The sequence below is a fragment of the Rhinichthys klamathensis genome, unplaced genomic scaffold (assembly GCF_029890125.1).
Source record: "Rhinichthys klamathensis goyatoka isolate OS25496 unplaced genomic scaffold, OSU_Roscu_1.1 h1tg000760l_1, whole genome shotgun sequence".
Classification (NCBI taxonomy): domain Eukaryota; kingdom Metazoa; phylum Chordata; class Actinopteri; order Cypriniformes; family Leuciscidae; genus Rhinichthys; species Rhinichthys klamathensis.
In genome coordinates, this window is record NW_026607164.1 from 187961 (window position 1) to 213170 (window position 25210).

The 25210-nt window shown below is 38.7% G+C and overlaps 1 protein-coding gene across 2 annotated transcripts in view; it reads left to right on the plus strand.

The window, feature by feature from the left end:
- nlgn2a (neuroligin 2a) overlaps positions 1-25210 on the plus strand; it is a 229095-nt gene that overhangs the window by 68421 nt on the left and 135464 nt on the right. For both annotated transcript variants that reach the window (XM_056242851.1, XM_056242852.1), the window contains exon 2: positions 17237-18029. In XM_056242851.1, coding sequence (XP_056098826.1) covers positions 17558-18029 — 472 coding nt within the window. In that variant the 5' untranslated portion in view covers positions 17237-17557. The remainder of the gene's footprint in view (positions 1-17236; positions 18030-25210) is intronic.

Below are 25210 nucleotides of genomic sequence, written 5' to 3' on the forward strand. Positions count from 1 at the left end.
CCAAAACTGTTTGTCAAATCACGAATGCAAATCCAGTCCAGCTAATGCTAAATGTGTTCTAGAGCAAACAGAGCGATGCCTAAACTCTAAATTGGCTTTTTGAATTTAAAGGCAGTACTTCATTTCATACAAATGGCAAAAATGAGTTTTGTGATTTATTTTTCTACTAGTGGCCTTTTTCCTCTTCCATAAACTGTGATGAAACTGATGAAACATTGAACAACTAATTTCTGCATAGTTGGTTTGGAAAATAACATGCTATAACATCCCCTGTCCCAGAGAATGCTGTTTATTCATTTATTAAGTTATATAGTATTTATTTTTCTAAAAGATGGTAATGATGGTAAAAGATGAATGATTACATGTTCAAAACTGATAAACTAAGAGTGAAATAAATTGTGTGTGTATATATATATATATATATTATATATATAAGGATTATTAGGAACGCCATACTAATACTGTTTGACCCCCTTTCGCCTTCAGAACTGCCTTAATTCTACGTGGCATTGATTCAACAAGGTGCTGAAATCATTCTTTAGAAATGTTGGCCCATATTGATAGGATAGCATCTTGCAGTGGATGGAGATTTGTGGGATGCACATCCAGGGCACGAAGCTCCCGTTCCACCACATCCCAAAGATGCTCTATTGGGTTGAGATCTGGTGACTGTGGGGGCCATTTTAGTACAGTGAACTCTTTGTCATGTTCAAGAAACCAATTTGAAATGATTCGATTTGCTTTGTGACATAGTGCATTATCCTGCTGGAAGTAGCCATCATAGGATGGGTACATGGTGGCCATAAAGGGATGGACATGGTCAGAAACAATGGTCAGGTAGGCCGTGGCATTTAAACGATGCCCAATTGGCACTAAGGGGCCTAAAGTGTGCCAAGAAAACATCCCCCACACCATTACACCACCACCACCAGCCTGCACAGTGGTAACAAGGCATGATGGATCCATGTTCTCATTCTGTTTACGCCAAATTCTGACTCTAACATCTGAATGTCTCAACAGAAATCGAGACTCATCAGACCAGGCAACATTTTTCCAGTCTTCACTGTCCAATTTTGGTGAGCTCTTGCAAATTGTAGCCTCTTTTTCCTATTTGTAGTGGAACATGAGTGATGAGTGGTACCCGGTGGAGTCTTCTGCTGTTGTAGCCCATCCGCCTCAAGGTTGAGCGAGTTGTGGCTTCAGAAATGCTTTGCTGCATACCTCGGTTGTAACGAGTGGTTATTTCAGTCAAAGTTGCTGTTCTATCAGCTTGAATCAGTCGGCCCATTCTCCTCTGACCTCTAGCATCAACAAGGCATTTTCGCCCACAGGACTGCCGCATACTGGATGTTTTTCCTTTTCACACCATTCTTTGTAAACCCTAGAAATGGTTGTGCGTGAAAATCCCAGTAACTGAGCAGATTGTGAAATACTCAGACCGGCCCGTCTGGCACCAACAACCATGCCACGCTCAAAATTCCTTAAATCACCTTTCTTTCCCATTCTGACATTCAGTTTGGAGTTCAGGAGATTGTCTTGACCAGGACCACACCCCTAAATGCATTGAAGCAACTGCCATGTGATTGGTTGATTAGATAATTGCATTTATGAGAAATTGAACAGGTGTTCCTAATAATCCTTTAGGTGAGTGTATATATATATATATATATATATATACTATACTATACTTTTCACTTTTCGAGTAAACCATTATTAAATTATTAAAATATTTTAATATAAAGGAAAACCAAAACACTAAACTTGGTTAAGGTATTTATCTGACAAAAAATGATTGACAAAAAAAAAAAAGGGCAAATTAAAGGTTTTATTTTGCTATACCAAAAAAAATGCATATAAAATAAAAAGCATACACTGACTACAACATAATCCGTTATTAATATTTTTTGGCTCATCATTTCTGTGTTCATAATGTCTTTGTTTGACAGCCTGGCCAAAAATGGGCTTTTTTCTATCTTGTGACAGCTGTTTTCTAAGGGAAATCCTGACATGTATACTAAGAGCTTTATGTATAGAGTTTTCTAGTTATTTAGATTGAGATTAAACTGATACTTTTTGAATGGATGGTTCCCCGAATCCTGTTTTGGCCTCATATCTCTCCTGTGAAGTGCTCAGAGCAGAAAACGGTGGCCATCATTTGGCGTCATAAATGGGATCTCTGGCTTAATGTGCTGCTAGTGCCACTGCTGTGCTTTTCCTTTGCCACGGACACACTAAGACATACACGTACACACACACACACACACACTCTCTAATGTTCGCTGCCCAAGTCTGTCTCCTGCCTCAGCTTTAGGTCCGTCCAGTAATCGTTATTGGCCATGGTAATTAATTTGTGTTGCGGCAGCTGTTATTGTGCGGAAATGGAGGGTGAATCAGAAGGTGAGTATTGATGGATGAAGAGGGATGAAGTGAAAAGGTGTGGAGGGAAAACCAAGAGCCAACAGCATTAGAGAGGATAGATGGAGGAACCTGACAAATAAGCTCTTTTCCAAGACCTATAGTGATCTGCCTTCGGAGGCAGCATTTCAAGGCCTCGTCGTAGGCATGCGTCCAACTCGAAGACTGTCCAAACTTAATTGTGCTTAAAACACCTCATTTTGCCAAAATGTGAAGGCAACTTCACATTTATACTTCACTGAGAATCCAATCGCAGAGAACATTACGACAAAACAAACACGGTAAACCGGTATACATTTGACAACAGGTATAAATGTTGTATTATTGTTTCTGTTGCAGATAAGTTCACGTGACATAGTGTTTCATCATAATACAAATGGATCCTTTTATGTGTTTTTAAGTGCAATAATATGCAAAAGACAATTCAATTCGGTTCTCGCACCCGAAGAGTGCACACAGAATACTTATGTAGCTTTGATAAAAATAAAAAAAGCTTAAATGTATGTATAATGTACATGAAGACTGTGCAGTGTTTTATTTGATATTATACATTATTTAATTTATGTAGTATTTCTTACCAGTAGATAAACCTACCTGATAAAATAAAATAACTCTTTATTTCATGTGCAACTTTGTCCTATTGCTTGTAAATAGGTTCATTGTTCTTATTTTTTTTTTACTCACTGTTTATTTGTCTTTAGTAAGCTTGAACTTTTTCCGTATATTAGTTAGAATATAAGCTCGTCTGTATTGAAATCATCTGAGAATCAAGTCTCCCAGGGACTTTGCTTGTGAACTGCTATTTTTATGACACAGTTCTTGTCTTTATAATGTTCTGTTCCAGTTAGGACACTGCCATTGTTAGATGGCGCTCTATGTAGGTGGCGAGACGACCCACTAGATGAAGAAACAGAACTACAGTATAAAGAAGAGACATGCCACTAGCAATGTCAAGGTCATGGGTTTGATTTTCAGAAAATCCATGAGCAGATATGATGTATGCAATTCAAGCCCCTTTGGATAAAAGCATCTGCCTAATGCATTGTATGCATGTAAATGTAGGGATACACACAGACACACTTAGCAAAGATGTATGGTTGGGGTGTGTTATCATAGCTTTTACATTGCTTTGATAGCAGTCCCATAGAGAGGATGAAGATAGTGTTTATGATTATGCTGTTGCTGAGGGTGTAGTGCACATCAGTGTTGCTTGAATGATACTAGCTTTGCAGACTCTGAATGTCTATGATCAGTCCTCTTTACTGCTTAAATGCTGCCTAAGAATGTGAAATTTGGGCTCTCAAAGTTCGCATTAAGTACGAAAGCTGTTGCCGTAGTGTTAATATTTTACCATAATGCTGTAGACAAGGTACAATAATGATACAATTTTCAACGATAAACCTACTCTTACAAAAAACGTTTTGTTAATAACCCTCTGTCGATCCGACTGTCCGTGGGCGAGGATACAAAAATGCGGAAGTATAATCTGTAGTTTTGACGATAGCCATAGAGCTGTCAAAAGTCTTTGCTGACAAATAAACGTGAATTTCTCGGTCCAGGTAACACAGAGAACGAGTAAACAACGTTCATTTACATATACTGCCGACACTGTAACAATACGAAGCGGGTTGTAAATCGACGAAGTTACACTTTAACTGTTTTCTATTGTAATATATATTTTTTAAATGTAATGTTGTGCTGTAATGCAAAGCTGAATTTTCCGCATCAGTCTTCAGAGTCACATGATCCTTCAGAAATCACTCTAATATGCTGATTTGCTGCTCAAGAATTATTTCCTGTCATTTTGAGTGTTGAATAAAAGTATTAATTTACTTCAAACTTGAACTGTATGTATGTTCCGACTGGCTGCTTTTTGCGTTGCCAAGCATTTTACCCGTCAGCACTAGTTAGGACATTATTTGGCATCAATTTCTGTTCACTTTTCATACCATCTGACTGATAGATAGAGAGAGAAAGAAAGAAAGAAATAAGGGGAAGAAAAAAGAACGAAGAATGATTGAAATGGAGAAAAGCAACGCAAAACAACATAACCATATTTTACGGCGCAGTTTTGCATATATGTTCACTTAAAAATGCATGGATACCGACACACTCACATAGTCATACACAAACTTGGTCATTCATCTTTAATAAAGGACTCAGGCTGTGAGCTACCCTGGGGCCTAAACAGTGGCTTGCTCACACTGAGATGTGTGTGTGTGTGTGTGTGTGTGTGGGGTGGGGGGGTGGGGGGGATCACGCTCGTGCTCTCTGACACACGAAAATCCATTTATCACTGATTTTATGTAAGAGTGATTGGGATGAGATTCTCTTTTGGCTGATCTTGTTATCTCTTTCCACTGGTTTTCCCTCTCTCTCTCTCTCTCTCTCTGTTCTCGTTATGAGTTTGAGAATGCATTCTGATTGGCCAGAGGGTGTTGGCGCTGTGAACAGCACAGCACATGTGTTTAATATGCAACGGTTACAGCCTCACTTGCTTTTAAATATTAATGAGGAGACATGATGGTGGCCGTTTTGCCGTTTTTAGTTGATGCTGTGCTGGTGTCGGTATTTGTAAAGGCTACAAACCTAATGACAGTTTAATGTCGGCACACACATTTCATCAGGCCGTGATTAAGCTGATATGAGTGTTTCGGCGAGTAACTGTTCTGTCTAATTAGCACAGCGCCGACTCCCGCTGACCCTTCACGGAGAGACCGTGTCCTGGCCCACATTAAACCCCTGTAAATATTTGCTTTTAACTCTTCCTCCTCTATTGTTTCCAATTTTGTGCTCTGGTGGACTGTGACCACTCATTCATTCCAGTTGTTTATGTGCGTGCGTCCTGTGACTGGACAAAGGTTATCCTCCTCATCTCTTTCTCTCTAGAGTAGATTGCATGTGGGAAATAAATGGGAAACAGACTTTGAATGGTCAGTGGGATTAGAGGCTAATTCTCTCTTAAAAATTTCTCCTCAAACTGTCTCCTAAACTATATAAGTTGTTTCATATTAATGTACTTATTGAAGCTCGACAGATGACTGTACATTCGTGTTAAACATCTTAGACATTAGTTACATTTCTTGTGGTTGGGTGCACAAAAACTATAGGCGTAATGTGATTTCATTAATTATCGTACATACCGTAAAGTGATGTTCTAGTCAATTCGTGTATTTTTTTCTATATATGATTACATAAATATTGAAATGCAAATTATTAATGTATTGACAGCATATAAAACGTAAGCATCTCTCGTATGAACGGCTTTCGAGAGGTACAATTTTTTTATTGTACAATTTTATAAGTATTTTTTTTTTACTGTATTCAATCAATGAGGACAAATCTGTGTAATAATAAAATATCACTTTACAACTGTACGATTTTTTTAATGTTTTTGAACGAAGTCTCATATTATTGTGACATATTACAATTTGACTGTTTTCCATTTTAATATATATTTTTAAATGTAATTTATTTCTCTGATCAAAGCTGAATTTCCAGCATCATTACTCCAGTCTTCAGTGTCACATGATCATTCAGAAATCATCCTAATATGCTGATTTGGTGCTCACGAAATATTTCTGATTATTATCAGTATTAAAAACAGTTGTGCTGCTTATATATATATATATATATTTTTTTTTTTTTTTGTGGAAACCATGATACATTTTTCAGGATTCTTTGATACACAAAGTTGAAAACAACAGCATTTATTTGAAATATATATTTTTGCAACAATGTTAAAGTCTTAACTGTCACTTTTGATCAACTGAATGCATCCTTGCCAAATAAAAGTATTAATACTTAAGTTTTACATGCAGTCATACATTTAATTTGGTTGTGTGCATACAGTACACAAAGAAGTAAAAGGACTCTATACGAAATAGCTAAGATAATTTAAAGTCCCCCTGTGGTAAAAATCAAGCTTTTAATGGTGTTTATATGTCTATGTGGTGTTTTTAATATGCTGTAAGACAAACCATGTGTAAATTCATAAGTCGACAGCATTGCTGAGTATTTTTTCTCCTTAAAACTGCAGTGAACCAAAGACAAGTCTGAAAAACGCGGTTTGAAATCGCTGGTGTGTCTGACGTCACACACTACCTTGTAACCAATCAGATCCACGTGTGATCGTCAACGAGTGGATCTCTGAGCTGAGTGAGTGAGTGGAGGCGGGGCTCATTTGCATATTCATAGAACCGCGTATACTAAATGAGGCAAGAGTGTCGAGTTACATTCAAGCTATTTTAAGGCATGAATAATTTTTTTTCAATGAAAAAACTTTTAAATATGTCATTTTGGTGATCAAAGATGAGTTTTAAGGGATATAATTATTGACTACAGGGAAGCTTTAAGATTAATGCTCATATTATATGTTACTTTTAGTGATAATTATAGTTCTCTCTTGATTTTAGTGCTTTCAGCCTATCATCCATCTGCTGTCTTTTATTCACAGATCAATGTACGGATAAGGGGGACAGAAATGAGATAAAGTGGCGGGAGAAGGTAGCAGCAGGTTGTGAATGTCTTTTGACCTGGCCGTCAGCAGCTCTGCTATCAGTTGGCTGTCTGACACACACACTCACTCACACACACACACCGTTACCACTGTCATCTCCCAGAGGCTCTGAATGAGGGCGCGTCTCAGAACCGCCCCGGCACACATCTGTCCTGCTTTGACACTCGCTGCTGTCTCAGACACACACAGGCCTGGTGCCTGCGTCTCCAATTCACACCTCACACTCACCCCTTCAGATTAAGCACCAGGTGTGTGTGTGTGTGTGCTAGTGTGCAAGAGTGAACCCTTGTTTATACTTTTGGCTAGCGACGTCCACTGACTGCGCAACCACTTCAGAGGAGTATTTCAGACACATGAATACAAAATACTATTTCCTGTATCAACTAGTTCAGCCCCCGACTATCATGCACGTGATCTGCAGCTATACCACTCAACCTAGCATTGGATTAGGCATTAGGAATAAGATAAGGTGTGGATGTCATGGATGAGTCTACTTGTTGATTAAGGTTCAAATGGAACGTCATTCAGATTTGCCTTTAGTTCACATTTAAAAGAGCACTGGCAAGGGCAAAAAATAGCGTTAGCCAGTCAGTCTTGATAGTGAATCGGTTGTTGGTTTCATCGACTAGCTAGTCAAATGTGTTCAAGCATGACTGTTTGCTTGGACTGGGTGATATGACGATATATATATATTAGGGCTGTCAGTTAAACGCGTCATGCCGCATGTGCTGCGCTATGAAACCCATTCATTTCAATGGCTTGCGCCGCGCGAGGACGTTTTGAAAGCGCAAGCGGATCTAGCTAGACCGGAAACAAAACAACAGGCACGACGCCGCACACACTTGTTTGGGCTTGCGACTGCGAGCCGGCCAACTAGTTGGTTAACGTTACGTTTTGAGTGGATGACGAGCGTGAGATGCCGAAATGGATGCCAATAAGATTCTGAATGGAAAGTTACTTTTAAAAAGTTTCCAAATGGTCCCATTGACAAGACCAAAGTGATCTGTGTGTTTTGTCGTTGTGAACTGAGCTATCATCATCGCAGCACGTCCAGTCCGAAATACCACTTGATGATGGCCAAGCACACACACACACACACACACACATACACACAGCTGATGTGAATCCTCCGCCCCCTCGTCAATATCAGGACCTCGTCAGTATTTCTTTCACCCTTTTATTGATGGACAGTGTTACATTGTGTGTGAGATTATTTCCTCCAAGTGAAAATGTTTTAGTGTGAAATTGAACACTGTATATGCCAATGTTGTTTTCAATTAAAAAAAAAATTTGCACAAAGCAAGCCGATCCACTTTTCCATGTTGATAAGAGCATTAAAATGAGAAAAAAGAATGGGACAAAAAGAAATCAAGAGACATTTAGAATAGATAAAAATGTGCGATTAATCGCAAGTTAACTATGACATTAATGCGATTAATCGCGATTAAATATTTTAATCGTTTGACAGCACTAATATATATATATATATATTGTGGTGAGGATACAAAGTGTGAATCGATTTAACCATTTCTATAGCAGTATGCAATATCCATGCTGCTTTTAAGAGTTATTGACATGTTAGAGTGATACAGAAACACGGACGAATGAGTAATAAAGAGCAGGATGAGCTTGAAGTTAAGAAGTGTTATAATGTCAGCCCTCTACAGTGCGAACAAGCAGAACATATGCCGGTTTTGCCGGTAGTGGGATTTGGGCGGAGCTCAATCTCATTGGCTGGCTGTTTTGATTTCAGCAAATCAGTTTGAGCGAACGCTGACAACGTGATTAACATTCATGAACCCAGCAGCTCATCAATCCTTAGTGCGTTGTATATTGTTATTAGTAGTAGCTATTATCTTTTAATAATAATTACTATATATTACTATCTTTTTTTTTAAAGAGAAACACTGAATGACCTGCAATATCTTTAACACCACCACCACCAGTTCAGTTAAAATGACGAACATGCACTTTACGTGGTTATGAAGTTTTAGTTAGTTCTATAATTAAATAGTGCTTGATTATCATAATATCATAATATAGCTAATGCTTGATTGACCGATGTTAAGAGTGTACGTTCAGATCTTTAAAAAGCTGTGCCATTTTACAAAGATAAGCTGATTTGGTGGAATCATATAAAATAGTACTACTAATGTACTAGCCAATGGCGATTCTACTGCCAAGGAGTGCGTAGAGGCTTGGAGTGTGTGTTTCTCTATCTCTCTTCCCCATTGTCTCACTCATAGCCTGTTTTGTCCATCTGCGTCTCTCTGTCTGTTTATTTCTCCTATTCATCATTTTCCATCACACCCGGAGGGCGCACAGCACGGCCACAACTGGCCAATTAAAGTCTTGTAACAATGCCAATCAAGCAATTAAGACCCGAACAACCTAAGACCCCCCCTCCCGCCGCTCCGCTCATGCCAACTATGTGCCCGCTCCGGTCCTGCCGCTCTTCTTCTCTTCTTGCCCCGGCTGCGGGGGCATCAGCTGCTGCTGGACCTCTGATAAACACAGCACACACTGGCTCACGATCGGGGAGGTGACAAGCTCATTAGTCTGACATAAGCCTTAATTACTGCGGCGACTGACTCTAGATCAGCGTGGAACGGGAGAGCAGATGGAGATGTGGGAAAGACATCACATGGGAGTTGATTGACATATGTGATGAACTGTCAGAGGGTAAATGCAGCCGATCAGCGGGGTTATGAGCCAGAGGACCAGAGGTTGTTCTGCATTCATCATGAACAGCGGAGCAAAGCTAGTTTTCAAGCTATACAAACTAATACTGTAGTCAAGCTCCACGAGTAAAAAAGTGAGGCAAATGCTGCCTTCAGGTCAAGTGGTGGATCAAATTGGGTGGCGTTCACCCAAAAGGGCCATTTATTCACCAAAAAAAAGAATATATGGATCAGATAACCTTTTTCTATAATTGAATATTGACCATTTAAAAAAAAAAAAACTTCTGTCATCATTTGCTGATTTCATTCTAAACCTGTATAACTTTCTGCAGAACACACAAAATCATTAGACCCCTTTGTCTTTCATTATGGACAATGATATTCAGACAAGACAGTCTGTGTGGTTGTATGTAACCGGTGTTAAAAAATAAATCAAATTGCATTTAAATATTAGATGAAAAACTTAAAATACCTGCCAACTAGTTGAAAAACTAAAATATATATATATATTTTTAAGTACTAAAATTGCTAAAACTAAAATAATAATAATAAAGCTAAATAGAAATGTAAAAAAAAAAAGTGAATAAAAACGAGAAAATTACTAAAAATGTATTTAAAATAAAATCTGAACATATACAAATATATGTCCATTTAATCAATTTAATAATGGGATATACACAATAATAAAATAACACTGGTATTAATCTACCAAAGTATTACACAAGCCTATCTTTGTTGAATATGAATATGTGTATGTGAGCACTTTGCAGATTTGTTGCATGTTTGAGTAAAAAATTATAATTACCTTTATTTAACCAGGAAATTAAAATCTATTTTACAGGAGTGTCCTGGCCAAGATAGCCAGCCGAGTTTGCATATTCAATTATACATTAAAGTTACAACCCGTTACAAAAAAAATATATATAATAATAATTGACACACCATTAATCTACTCTAAATGTTACTTAATACAAATTTAAATTGACTACAATACACCAAATTTTTTAGCTTTATCTTATCATGGTTGTTTCATACATTTCAACTAGTACAATATTTCAACTGTTGATGGGATTGCAAATGGATTATAAAAAGCATAATTCTGATTCTAAATGATGTTTGGCGGAGCTGTGCGTATTAAGTAAGCTGTTGCTTGGCAACCCGTAAACAGTCAGTCAGTGCAATTAGCCTCCGATATTACTTTATGCTTAATCACTTTAAACATTGATGTCTCATCATGTTGCTGTTTGCAGTACATTGTTGTTATTAGTAGTAATTGTGAATGATGACTGTATACAATCAATTTGTCAGGAAACAAAGAGAGAAACGGGAAAACAAATAGTTACTTTTATTCAACCACAACTGGTATAAAAACCAGTATCTCACACATAAATGTAGACAAAAATACAGGAACCGATTTGAAAATGAATGCTAAACAGAAGTATCTAAATATTGATTTTGCTGCAAAAACGTATGAGTGAGAAGCGTCGTAACGAGACGGACACCCCGGCGCTGCACGAGAGATTGTGAGGGAAGGAGTTTATTGCCTCAGCTTGTTCGGTTGAAAGGCTGTTTGCCCAACACAGTATGACATGAAAACAGTGATGTTGTGCTGCACTGCTATAGCAGAAAAAAATAAAAGAGCTTGTTAGTTGAAAAGCTACCCAATTTTGAAAACCGTCACGCTACTGAGAACGCGGTTTAGTTATTAGCGTCGCTTCTTTTAGTTAGTTTCCCAACGCTGACCAGAAGCTCTCTCTCTCTCCGTCCCTTTCCATCTCTAATCTTTCTCCTGGTTTTTTTCCAGTGTTTTTCACCCGTCGCTCCTTTCCTCCTGATCAAATCGGGTGTATTATTGTTTAAGGAGAATCTGTTTGGTGTGTGACTGTGTGTGTGAGTGTTGTGCAGTGTGTTTGGTCTCTAAGGTTTAATTAAAGAACAGCCAGAGAATCCTGTCAATGGTCCCAAGACTCCCTTCAGAGCCCCAGAGTCATCCTCTTCTATTTTACACTCCACAGAACACACACACACACACACAGAGAGAGAGAGAGAGAGAGAGAGAGAGAGAGAGAGAGAGAGAGAGAGAGAGAGACGAATTACAGGAGGGATAATATAGAGAGAGATGCTTTACCGTTTTATTGACAGTGTAACTTGAAAAACAGGTGTGTGTGTGTGTGTGTGTGATGTCATTTAAGGATCCATATGGGTACACCAGACTTTTAAGTTGAGATATTTTAATCTTATATCTTAGTAATATTTTATGAATCAATAAAGTTTGTAAGTAAATTGTGTTTTTAAAATATTTAATTTGATACAATATATATATATATATATGTATTGCTGTGTGTGTGGGTGTGTGTGTGTGTTAATTGTATGCGGTTTTAGCTAATATTTTTATAATTTAGTCAACATTTATTACATACAAAAGTTATTTGGATAATATACATACAGTATATTTTAGTACTCTTTATATTATATAATACATTTTTATAATATTGAAATGTTAATGAATAAACATAAATTAAAGACGTTTTTGAAAATGTTTATTTTATCCAAAAATAATGATATTTTATTATTAAATTATATTATTTTTATTGTACAGTATTTTTTCTAATATATTTAGTCATATAGGCTAAATTATAGGGACATGAACATGTACTTCATGACGGGAATAAGCCACTCTTGCTTATGCTGGTTCAGACTACACGATATCAATCCGATTTTGGCATGATTCGTTTGACGTAGGATGTCGAGGTGATTCGTAAAAGACGATAGGCGCCGAAATGCAAGAATCGATCGTTTCATCTCGTATAGTGTTTCATAGTGGACGACAACCGATGACGCGTCTGCGATACTTCATGACAGAAAGATTAGCATGTTTAATTTTTGTTTCCGGTCCTCCACGACGAGTTCCCTCACATCTGTGACGTTGACCAATAGGAGCTCAGAAGCTCTTCCGTTCACAGCTTTCAAACAAGCCGAAACGAGAGAGAAACGATGGCATTGGTGCTGCCAGGTGGAATTATGCAATGGAGGAAAGAGTCGTGGAGTCATGGTAACGATACTCCTCCCTTTATGATGTTTTCTCGAGGGTCGACCACCCAATAATGCCAAAAACACCCAATGAAAAAAGATAAATGCTGGCGAACGATAGCAGAGGCGCTTTAGCAACCCGATGAGTACTGGAATTAGCATTAGACTAGTAATCATTGTACAATCACGTTTTTGTGAAGTCTGTCGCTAGTTCTGCCTTCTCTGTGACATCAAGAACATCGTTAAATACGGCAAGCGATGATTGGTTGAGAAGTGTTTCTTGTCCACGACACGACAAAAATGTAGGGGTCAAAATAGCATAATCTGACACGTAACTCGTTCATCAAACAACAACAACAAAAATTATTTGAAATGTTTATCTGATGCATGACTTTTATTTTGAAAGACACGTGTGGAAGCTGTTGACTCTTCTGTCAAAGAGTACCCGAGTAAAAACGTGTTGTCCTGACTCAGTATCCGCTCTCAGATGAGATGTTGTAAGGCTATATTTTAGTGTCATTATTTACTTGTTAAGAAATAAATACCTGTCCTGTCAGATGTTATGTTGCGGCCAGTGGCGTAGTGCAAACGCAAGTACGTTTATGCAACATTTTCTCTTCATTTACATAAGGGTGGGTGGCACATGGAGGCAAACTAAGCACAGTACAGAGTCTTGAATTATTCTGAAAGAATTATAGTGTGATAATAAAAGGTAAAAGGCAGCTCAACTGTTTTATTCCTTTCCCATTTCTGTCTGACCTTCTTAAATTCCACACTACACATAGACTACTGAGGGATTTATTGCTATTGCATTTTTACAGCGTTTATCTGTATTTAAAGCGCTATTTACAGGCCCCTGTGCGAAATACCTACTGTCTTGTTTTCTCTCTCTGTTCCTTTATCTTTCTCGTTCTGTTTTTTTCCTCTCTCCAATCCATAGTTCTCATATCCAAATAGCTTTATTGGCATAACAAAAAGACAGACACACACACGCGGCGATAGCTCTGCACTGGAAACGCTAATGGCCACATTAAATGAGACTATTATAGGATGGTGATAAAGTAATATCACTGGAGGAGACCATTCGGGTTGATGATTGTTGCCGCATTAACGATGATGGTGATGATGATGATGATGACGAGGAAGCATTGTTTTGCTTTTAAATAGCTTGCCATTCACATTTACTGCACCAAGGAGGTCTGTAATACCTGGAGACAGCTCTCTGTTAGCATTCCTATTCCTCTCGTGGCTGTTGCTCTTTCCTTTCTTTTTTTTAAGCCAATCACCTGAGGTGTATATGCTAATGACTAATCACTGTGGAGCCAGAGGAAATTATGTCATAACAACGCAAAATCAATTTCTACAGCAGCCATACTGAGTGTAACAATTTCGCATTCAATTTTCTACGAGTGTTCCTTCTACCTTCTACCTGTCATCTCAAGTGTTTGTTTTAAAGGTCACTGCGTAGGCTTGACCTTTTGATCCCTTCATTTTGTCCAGACTTCAAATTTAAATCCATTCACATCACATAAGTCTCTGTCCTCTGTTTTAGCTAACCGTTAAAATGCTTAGGCGTCTAAGCTAGGCGCTCTTGGCTAAATGCTAACACCATTTGAAATGAACATCAAAGTTTTAAAGCATCAATCAGCTCTCTCAGGCGATTAGAGGCTTTAAAAAACAAAAGATTGCGTTCACGGCGAAATGCGTCGGTTCTTAATTAGACTTCATATCCGCACAGATGATTTCATTCAGGATGTGAGAGCTAAAACATCTATTTTTAGTTTGTTAGTCACAACTGACTGATAGAGGCTCTTTGTGTGGGTGTTTCGAGATGCTTTCCTTTACATCACTGTCTCCCTGTCGCTGTCTTATTGGATCCTCATAATGCTCTGAACGAGTCATCTGAGCTATCATTCGCCTGCAGTATTGCTTTTTTTTTTTCCAGGGCTTAGACGAAGAACCCTATGGCAAGCACAAAAACTGCTTAGTCACTGAATTTTTGAGCTACATATAAACGTGGAGAAAACATTAATATTTGATGGGAAGTGTTAAAGATTTTTTTATTTCTGGTTTTCTGTCTCAAATCCAATGATCTGGGCTGGAAACGCGAAATGCTTGTTTGGCTGCTATACATTCAAACCTCCTGGAAATCCTTCAGTTATCACCATTGTGAGCAAGACGCTTAAAGGATTAGTTCACTTTTTAAAAAACTTTTGCTGATAATTTACTCACCCCCATGTCATCCAAGATGTCCATGTCTTTCTTTCTTCAGTCGAAAAGAAATTAAGGTTTTTGATGAAAACATTCCAGGATTTTTCTCCATATAATGCACTTTACTGGGCACCAAACGGTTCAAGGTCCAAAAGACAGTTTCAGTGCAAACTGCAAACTGTTCAAAGGGCTTTAAACGTTTCCAGACGATGAATAAGGGTCTTATCAAGCGAAACGATTGGTCATTTCAAAAATAAATAACAAAGTTTAAGTTTTATAAGCTCAAATTCTCGCCTTGCTCTGTTCTGTGATGCACGTTCGTGACTCTCCTGTTCGAACTCGTTCATCAAAATGAACAAATCTTTTTTCGAGTCATTTGATTCATTTAACGATTCATTTAACGAACAAAAATGAACGAATTGACTCGGAAAAAGATTCGTTCATTTTGATGAACGAGTTCGAACAGGAGAGTCACACAGAACAGAGCAAGGCAAGCATTTGAGCTTATAAAACGTAAAAAAAAAAAAAAAAAAATTAATGAGCGATCGTTTCGCTTGATAAGACCCTTATTCGTCGTCTGGTGTCGTTTAAAGCCCTTTGAACAGTTTGCAGTTTGCACTGAAACTGTCTTTTGGACCTTGAACCGTTTGGTGCCCAGTAAAGTGCATTATATGGAGAAAAATCCTGAAATGTTTTCATCAAAAACCTTAATTTCTTTTCGACCGAAGAAAGAAAGACATGGACATCTTGGATGACATGGGGGTGAGTAAATTATCAGCAAAAGTTTTTATAAAAGTGAACTAATCCTTTAATAGGATAGTTTACCTATAAAGGAGATACTCCAGCCCGTTCTCATCCGAAGGCGTCATATACTCACGCTTTTGCCAAAGCGTCTATATCCAACGCACATGGCACCCTTTAGCGTCAATATGAGACGCAGATATATGGCGCCTCCTAGTGGTCTAACCCTAACCCTACCCCAGACCTAAACCTACCCATAACCAAAGCGTGTTATATTAACGCTAAAGGGTGCCATGTGCGTCGGATGTAGACGCTTTGGCAAAAGCGTCAGTATATGACGCCTTGGGATGAGAATGCGTTGTATACTCACCCTCACGAGTAGATGCAAACCCTGTTTGACTCTCTTTCGTCTGCAGAACATATGTCAGTAATGTAGTGATGGATGAATCACCACTCACACAGAAGTCACTTCCAAAACAAGCAGCTTTCTGTTGGTCAACACGGCTAATTCACGTGACCAACTTGAAATGACTGGATTTTGCATCAGAGGGGTCCAAAACAACCATTGAATTTCCTTCTACATTCTTCAAAATATATTCTTTTGTGTTCTGTAGGGCTGCTCCCTAATTGTCAACTAACCGTAGTCGACGAGAAGAGGTTTAGTCGACCAAAACTTTATTAGTCGGTTAGTCGTAGGAAAAAAAACTCCACAGGAAGTGGCGAAGTCACGCAGTCGTTGAAGGACAGATCATTAACGGCGGGTCCGTGTGGTAATTACAGGATTTGGATAAGGAAATCCAAACATTCGCCTATCATCCATCAACCTCAAATATGGCTTATTATTTGAAACATGTTAGTAGAAACAACTTTACTTGGCCACTTGCTCTAACGTTAACCTATATAAATATGCGCTATTATTATGCACATATCCAGTGTTGAAGCTAAAGTATTAGCTGACGCGATCACTTGCAACACCCGGAAACAACTTAAAATACTCCGTCATTATTGCTCATACAGATAAGAGTAAATGGCCGTTAACACCAAGAACGATAACTATAACGATAACTATATTTGCGTCCACGCCAACGAACGATAACGGTCTGTTTATTCTAAGCTCACGCTCTGTGGTTTCAAAGTGTGTACAACGTCATTGAACATGTTTTTGCTGTTCTTGTCGCATTTACACGGCTTTAACCAGCAGATGTCCACAGCATGCTATGTTTTGAGTGAAACTAGTGTAATCAATCTAATAATCTAACAGTGAATTTAGCTGACGTAGTCAATATAGTGGACACCTAGTCTTTTCAACTTCAAAGGAAGCAAGACCATGTTGTTGAAACGAGCGCTGGATACACCCGAGGTAATACTTCTCACCGTTTATTCAGAGGGTATGAACGATTGTTTTCCATATCCATTTTAAATGAGCGACTACTAGTCGACTAGAAAAAGTCTCGGTTTGGAATGAGATGGGAGTAAATGATGACAGGATTTGTATTTTTAGGTGAACTATCCCTTTAATCCAGGTTGCAGCATTCAACATGGTACAAATTCATGTGGTTGACATGTGCTACTCAAAGGATAGCATTTGGTAAATGAAGCTTTGATGACTAACACTTACTCTTTTTGTTGTTCTTGACAGGACCAGCAATCATCTGCGTGACCTCTTTAACTGACCCCATGAGGACAGCTCAGGGAGATGGAACGTAACAGACTTTTCTCTCTTACTCGCTATTGCATTTCCACGATAACTCACCAGGGCTGAGCACAACCTCAGCCCCTCGTCCACCCCAACCCTTCCACTGTCCCCCCATTCCTGTCCTCCCTTTTCTTGCTCCCTGAAAGACCAAATCAAACAGGACCACTTTTTTAATAGTTTAACTTTCCTTTGCCCTTCACCGGGTACCAAGCAAAGCGGACGTCAATAAACAAGCGACGCGAAGAAGGGAAGAACGAGGCAGTCATGTTTCCGCTCCGTGCCTGTAAACGGGATTTGGGCCATGCCCGCAATTCGGAGGCCACCCATGCAATTACTCTTCTCTGGTTGGCACTGTGGATCGCCTTGACATCGTGCCAGCGCATTGATCCTGGCACCAAATATCCCACCGTCACCACAAACTATGGCAAATTGCGTGGGATTAAAAAAGATCTTAACAACGAGATCCTGGGTCCCGTGGAACAGTACCTGGGCATCCCCTATGCCACAGCGCCAATAGGAGACCGCCGCTTTCAGCCCCCAGAAGCTCCCGGGTCCTGGCAGGAAGTGCGTAACGCCACACAGTTCGCCCCTGTTTGCCCGCAGAACGTGCACGGCGTTTTGCCCGAGATAATGCTGCCTGTGTGGTTTACTGACAGCTTGGATGTGGCTGCCACCTACATTCAGAATCAGAGTGAAGACTGTCTCTACCTCAACATCTATGTGCCCACAGAGGATGGTGAGTGTCTGACACAACACGGCTGAGCATTATGGTTATGATGGGGGAATAAAGTGCAACAGTTCCCGCCCACCTTTTCAGCGGCCTTGGTTCCGGAAGTATTTTTTGCGTAGGGATTAAAAAAAAAAAAAAAAGTATTTGTTATAAGCCATGAACCAAACCAACCAGCTACGAGGTAAACCACATTTACACACTTTAATCAGAAGCAAAAAAAAAAGTCTTTGAAAATTGGACAAAAACAGCTTTAATGAGGGAAATATGTACAGTCCCATTAGGCACTGCGGAATAAAAAAACAATAGACACATATAAAACTATTGATTATATATATATAGAAACAATATAGTTGTAAAATATGCACAAAGTAGTTTGAGAGCGTACAGAGAGTCGATTATGAGATCCGCAGTGCCCGTTTAAAGAGTTATTTGGTTTCGATTGTTTGATTGGTAGAGATTTTTTCTCAGAATCATGGGTAATGTAGTTTATTCCACTGTTAAACAGTTATTGAAAAAAATATTTTAAAATAATGCAGGCTGATGGCTTCAACAATCAATTAGTGCCAGTTTAAAGAGTTCTTTTGGCGCGGCCTGCTTGTTTCGATTGTTTGATTGGTAGAGATTTTTTCACAGAATCATGGGTAATGTAGTTTATTCCACTAGGTATTCCACTTTTAAACAATTATTTTAAAAATTATTTTAAAATAATTCAACAATAGCATAAACCATCAATTAACAACCTCGTAGATCACTGTAGTTCTAAAGGTTATAAGTTATCATTTAAAAATCAATTCCCCTATGGAGAAAATGAATGGGGGTTTTTACTTCCAGAACCCGACTGTTGCACTCTATACAGTAATGGATACTATAGAATAGCATTACATGGGGTGCTTCATAGTGCATAATATTTAAATATAGATCACCCAAAAATGAAAATTGTCTTCTTTATACTCATTACACTGTTGTTACAAAATTGTATGACTGACATTCTTCTGTGGAAGACAAAAGAAGATTTTAGTATTGCTGTGTCCATACAATGAAGTCATTGGGGTCCTGTGTTGTTTTGGACCCCATTGACTTTCACTCTATGGATAGAAACATTGTTTCGAAAAAAGAAAGTCATACAGGTTTGAAACACTATAAATAATGACCGAATTAAAATTTTTGGCTGAACTACCTCTTTAACACTACAAAGTGCCATGAAACGTCAGTTTTTATCTTTGAACTACAGTGCACTTTTACTAGACCTTGACTAAGGACATGTCCTTGCCTTCTACCAGTTATGATCAGTCCACTGCACTCTGGATCAGGACTTGTCAGGATTAGTTTACCCTATGATTCACTTTAAGAGTGAGGCCAGCTGGAAAGACTAAAGCGTTCTGGGAAATTACTTATGCTCCAGTATAAGGCATACGTTTACGACAAATTGCGGTAAATTGATGGAGTTAACAAACCAAATAAGTGACTGACTTTTTAGGCTGAGGTAAAACCCATCAACATGTGTCTTTTTTTCTTCTCCTCTTCCAGTCCTTTTTTTTTTTTTGTCTTTTTTTTTCTTTTGAGAGAGAGCAAAGTGGACAGATACTCTCAGAGGATGGAAAGAGCTGGTTTCGAAGGAGGTGTTTTTCTCTCGCAATTAAGGTTCCAGGCGCCAATATGCCCAGAGAAACAAATTATTGACATTAGCAGTAATTTGCTATCTCAGAGCCCTTTTTGCTTCTTTCCTCTCAGTTTTTACCTCTTTTGGTATCCAGTGTAGGTGTTTTGTGTTTACAATGGTAATTGTCATATTTAAGCAATTCTTTCAATAATGAAAGAGTGCTTTTGTAATTTTCAAAAAGTCATCAAGTACCTCAGTATGTTCACTACACGAACCAAATGCATAAGGCCAGATTTAATAAAGGATGTACTAATGACACGCAGTGAAACATAAGCGCTGATAAGACGTAGAGACAGTTATGTTTTATTGTATATGCATTTATAGGAGTTTCCCTTTCAGACGCAAAATTGATGGGAAGAGAGTATTTAAGGTGATTTACTAAGGTTTGCGCTAGTCAATTTACTGATATTTGCACCATTATTTAACACCCCAAGCATGTTTTAAACAGTACAGTAATTTGGGAGATTGCATTGGTCATTATGGAAATGATCTACTGTCTCTGTATTCTTTAATTTGCCGACAGTAGATCACGCGCAGGACTTTCCTTTCCCATCGGCGCTTTTTTTGGTGGGGAATTGCACTCCCACGCTAATTTGCCCTGTTTAGTAAATCTGGCCCATAGTGGCTTCCACAGTGTATAACGCCTCATGGCACATCCACTTACTGCAGCACATTGCAGTCAAACTGAACACAGGCATGTGAGCGCGTGTTCAAAGCAAAGATGCCAGTGTTATTTTCTTGTCTCTTTTTCTTCTTCCCTTTTTCCTTCTCTCTCTCTCATTCTGTCTTCCAACACTCATTTTCATCCCGCATTATCTCTTTCTGTGCACCATGTGTCTTCCACAAAGCCCCCTGCAAAATCTGTCGATTCCTGGATTCCCAAATGTGCCAGTTCCCATTTTCCTAAAATCCATTTAATCCACTCAGTCTCTCACAAGCCGACTTGCAATCCTGCGCATCAGAGTCGCTATTTAGAATAAAATACGATATCCAATGCATCATGTTCCTGCTCTAAATGGTGCATCAATGCCTAAATGTAGAGTATATATTAGGGGTGTAACAGTACGGAGAAGTCACGGTTCAGTGCGTACCTCGGTTTTGGGGTCACGGTTCAATACGAGTTTGGTACAACAGGAAAAAGCAACAAATTCCCAATGCTAGGTTTCTTTTCATTTATTTTGAACAGACAGTAGTGCAAATTACAGTTTGTTCCACCTGGCGGCATTTAGTCTCCTAGTGTACAGTACAGCTGTCTTTAGTATGGAAGCTTGTTTCCGCCACTGAATAAAAAAAATATATATAATAATTGCGACTTTTTATCTCACAATTGCGAGATATGAAGTATGAATTGTGACAAATAAAGTCGCAATTGCGAGATATAAAGTTGCAATTCTGAGAAATAAAGTCGCAATTGCGAGATATAAAGTCGCAATTGCGAGAAAAAAAGACAGAATTGCGACTGTCAATTCTGACTTTTTTTTCACAATTGCGAGTTTACATCTCGCAATTCTGACTTAATAACACATAATTGCGAGTTTATATCTCGAAATTCTGTCATCTTTTCTCAGAATTGTGAGATATAAACTCGCAATTGCGAGTTATCAGGACAATTCTAAGGGGGAAAAAAGACTAACTTTTTTCCCCTCAGAATAGTTTATATCTCACAATTCTGATTTTACAACACGCAATTTCGACTTTATATCAATCATTTCTGACTTTATATCTCGCAATTCTGACTTTCTAACACGCAATTGCGATTTTATATCACGCAATTCTGACTTTATATCTCGAAATTCTGACTTTATATCTCGCAATTCTGACTTTATATCTCACAATTCTGACTTTATAACACGCAATTCTGACTTTATATCTCGCAATTCTGACTTTATATCTCACAATTCTGACTTTATAACACGCAATTGTGATTTTATATCACGCAATTCTGACTTTATATCTCGCAATTCTGACTTTATATCTCACAATTCTGACTTTATAACACGCAATTGCGATTTTATATCACGCAATTCTGACTTTATATCTCGCAATTCTGACTTTATATCTCGCAATTCTGACTTTATATCTCACAATTCTGACTTTATATCACGCAATTCTGACTTTATATCACGCAATTCTGACTTTATATCACGCAATTCTGACTTTATATCTCGCAATTCTGAGAAATAAAGTCAGAATTGCAAGATGTAAACTCGCAATTGTGAGAAAAAAAGTCAGAATTGTGAGATAAAAAGTCACAATTACCTTTTTTATTTTTCATTCAGTGGCGGAAACGGGCTTCCATACTTTAGTGTATTAAGCACTAAGCAGTAAACTGAATGCACTCCTGCATAGGTCATAGTTTTGTAGGGCTGATAAAAAAATAAATGGCCACAATCAGCAACAGCTACAAAACTGAAAAGCATCTCTGGCCTTATAAAAGTACAAAATAAAACCCGTGCAGAGATTAGTTTTCTCTGCGCGTAAGAGTTCATTAACATGCGGTGACAATAGCGGATGTACAGTTCAATATTACGCTATATATATGACTGCAGTGCAGATGTACAGATTTCCTCTGTTGCAGAAGTGTATGCACGCTGTGCTGCAGTTGATCCATGCGAGAGTTAGAAGAGGGGGTGGACAGGAGATCAAAGCTTCTACATCACTTACTTGGGGACCATCTTGGCCCCCCACTGCCCCAGGCAACTTATACTGCAGTATATAGTCTCATTATTTATCTCTCTTTTGTTCTCGTTTCTCTGACTATATATAGCGTCATCTGTTACAGCCTGTTTTAGAGCAAACTAAAGCAGAATTCTGCATTTTTTGATGCCACGATATGTGCTTTTTATGTTGGTACAGAATGGAATTTAATTATATGTCTCTTGTGTTCACCAAGGCTACATTTATTTGATCAGAAATGCAGTAAAAAAAACTAAAACATTATACATTTTTAAATATTAAAGTTTTCTTTTTTTAATCCTTTTTTTAATTAAATGTTTTAATTCCTGTGATCAAAGCTGAATTTCCAGCATCATTACTCCAGTCTTCAGTGTCACATGATCCTTCAGAAATCATTCTAATATGCCGATTTGCTGCTATTATAATGTAAAATTATATCAAAAAATTATACAATTATAATAACATTTATTATTATTATGAATGTTGAAATAGTTGCTTACTATTTTTGTGGATACCGTGATTGCATTTTTCACGATTCCTTCATGAATAGAATTTTGAATTTTGAATTGAAACAGTGTAGAAGTATGTACTCAATGATCAATTTAATTCATCCTTGCTGAATTAAAAAAAATATATAAATAAAAAAAACGGACCCCAAACTTTTGAATATGCCATTTTCGGCAGTAGTCATTTGCCTTCTGCAACAATAGATCTTTTTTTTTTTTTAAAGCCTACATTTTTATAATTGCTTCTGTGTTTTCCTCTTGCTCTTGTCCTGCGGGGAGGAAGTCTCAGGATCCTGTGGGAGTTGTTTGAAGCCTGGAGGCGGATGGTCAATCATGGCCTGTGTGAGCAGGACTGATGGGTTGTGTTTTAGCATGACTGTGCACTTCGCCGCCCACTTAATACTGACACAGACATGTTAATGTCACCAGCCTTTTACTCACTCTTCACTGTCAGACCGAATTGACCGAGAGAGAAAACAAAGCCTATTTTACTGAAGTAAAGCGAAAAGCAAATCAAATCTGAATAGATTGGTTGTGAAGCCCATAATATGATTCTGCATTAAAGGAGCTACAATAACATTCCATATATTGAAGTATCCATAAAGGCCGTCGAGGTAGAAATGAGAAATGGAAGAAGGGGGCTCTTGAACAAAGGACGAAATTTGAACGCCACTCTTGTTTTCTATGGGAGGGAAATCAAAACTGCTTGGGAGCACCTGAGCGTTGGTGTGGAGGGCGTTTTTTAATTAGCTCCTGCGAGCGCCGAGGTGTTCTCAATATAGACGGACCGTTTCCGGGCCCCTTTGAAGCGTTAGAAGACGAGACGCACGAAAACAGATCTGCGACACACGACAAAAACACATATTGCAAACAGGTTTACAGGCTACAGCTGGAGTGATTGAGATTTTGACTTTAAACAGAACGGGTGGAGAGTAACTCGGAGGTAGGCTGCTTTTAGCAATGGCATCATTGTCATATTATGACCAAATTAATGTTTCCAGAGAAAATAACCATTTAGCCTGGGCGCTACTGTAGCTTGGTCTTTTCTTTAGTGTTTCCCTCTTTTCACTCAATGAAAACCAAAGGAAGGCTTCAATTTTGCAGCAAGGTCAAACCAATGAAATCAGCCGAGGTCAGTTTCTTAGCGTAGAGTTTTTAGTGCCAAATAATGAGAACAAATTGGTAGCTTTCCAGCTGAGAAGGGTGTGTGTGTGTGTGTGTGTGTAAATGCCAGAGCAGAATTTTTATATTAAGACTGCTGTGCCATGAGAATTTGTGGAGGAAGTGTGTGTTAATGAATGTGTCTGTAAGGCTGTCAGCTCAAGAGAATAACAAATACTCAATTAAAAGAATGAGATAACAGCTGATGATGGACACAAGAAAGAGAATAAGTTGAGTCATGAGTAATAAAGATGTAAAGCACAAGAATATACAGCAAAAGCCAGGCTGAATAAGTGAGAGCGTTGAAATAGAAGAGAAATAGATGGAGGGGAAATGGTGAGGGAAGGAGATGAGAGAAGATATGTATGGATAGATAACGCTGACACAGAATGAGGGTTTGGCAGGGGAAGGGGTCGCCTTGGCAACCCCGCAGCTCTTCCTGCGTGTAGCTGTCAGGCAGCGCGTCAGAGCCGTGTGTGTGTGTGTGTGTGTGTGTGTGTGCGTCCTTCTGCGTTACCACTAGACTCTCAATGAAGGAATTAGCAAGAGCTCTGCCACACACTCTATTTATAGCCACAGAAGAGAGAAGCACTTGAGAGAAAGTTATTAGGTGTGTGTGTGTGTGTGTGTGTCTTGACGTAGGCCGTTGTTGTGCAGATGGTGCATTGTGCCGGGTCGTGCCGTGCTTTCTTTCTCCTTCTCTTTGCACCACACAAAACTCCCCTCACATGCTAACAAGCTAATTGTTTTGACATCAGTTGTCATTGGAGGTGTTTGTACAGTTGCAGGCTATTGAGCTTGCTAAAGATCCCGCTGACTTCTGGGGCTGTTACAGAAAGTACTGTGAATGAATGGATCCCATTAATAAACATGTATAGATTAGGTCTCTAAAGAAGCTGTTTTCAGGACTAATCGCCCACCGAGCCGGCCAAAGTCATTGAGCATCGCCTGGCCCAGTTTTTGTGGCGTGTTCTGCACTTGTCGGACCCCGTTTAGGGATGTTTTGCCGATTGAGCATGTTGAAACGGTGAGAGAGAGAACTCTGATTGGCTGTTCAGTTTAGCAAACAAGTCAGTGCATGAGAAGCCAAAGTGATATAAGCGAGCAAAGACTGTTCGTATTTTACCATATTTTACCTCAGCGTTCCAGTTTGCAGATGTGACGTCTCGAAATGATCTTTTTTA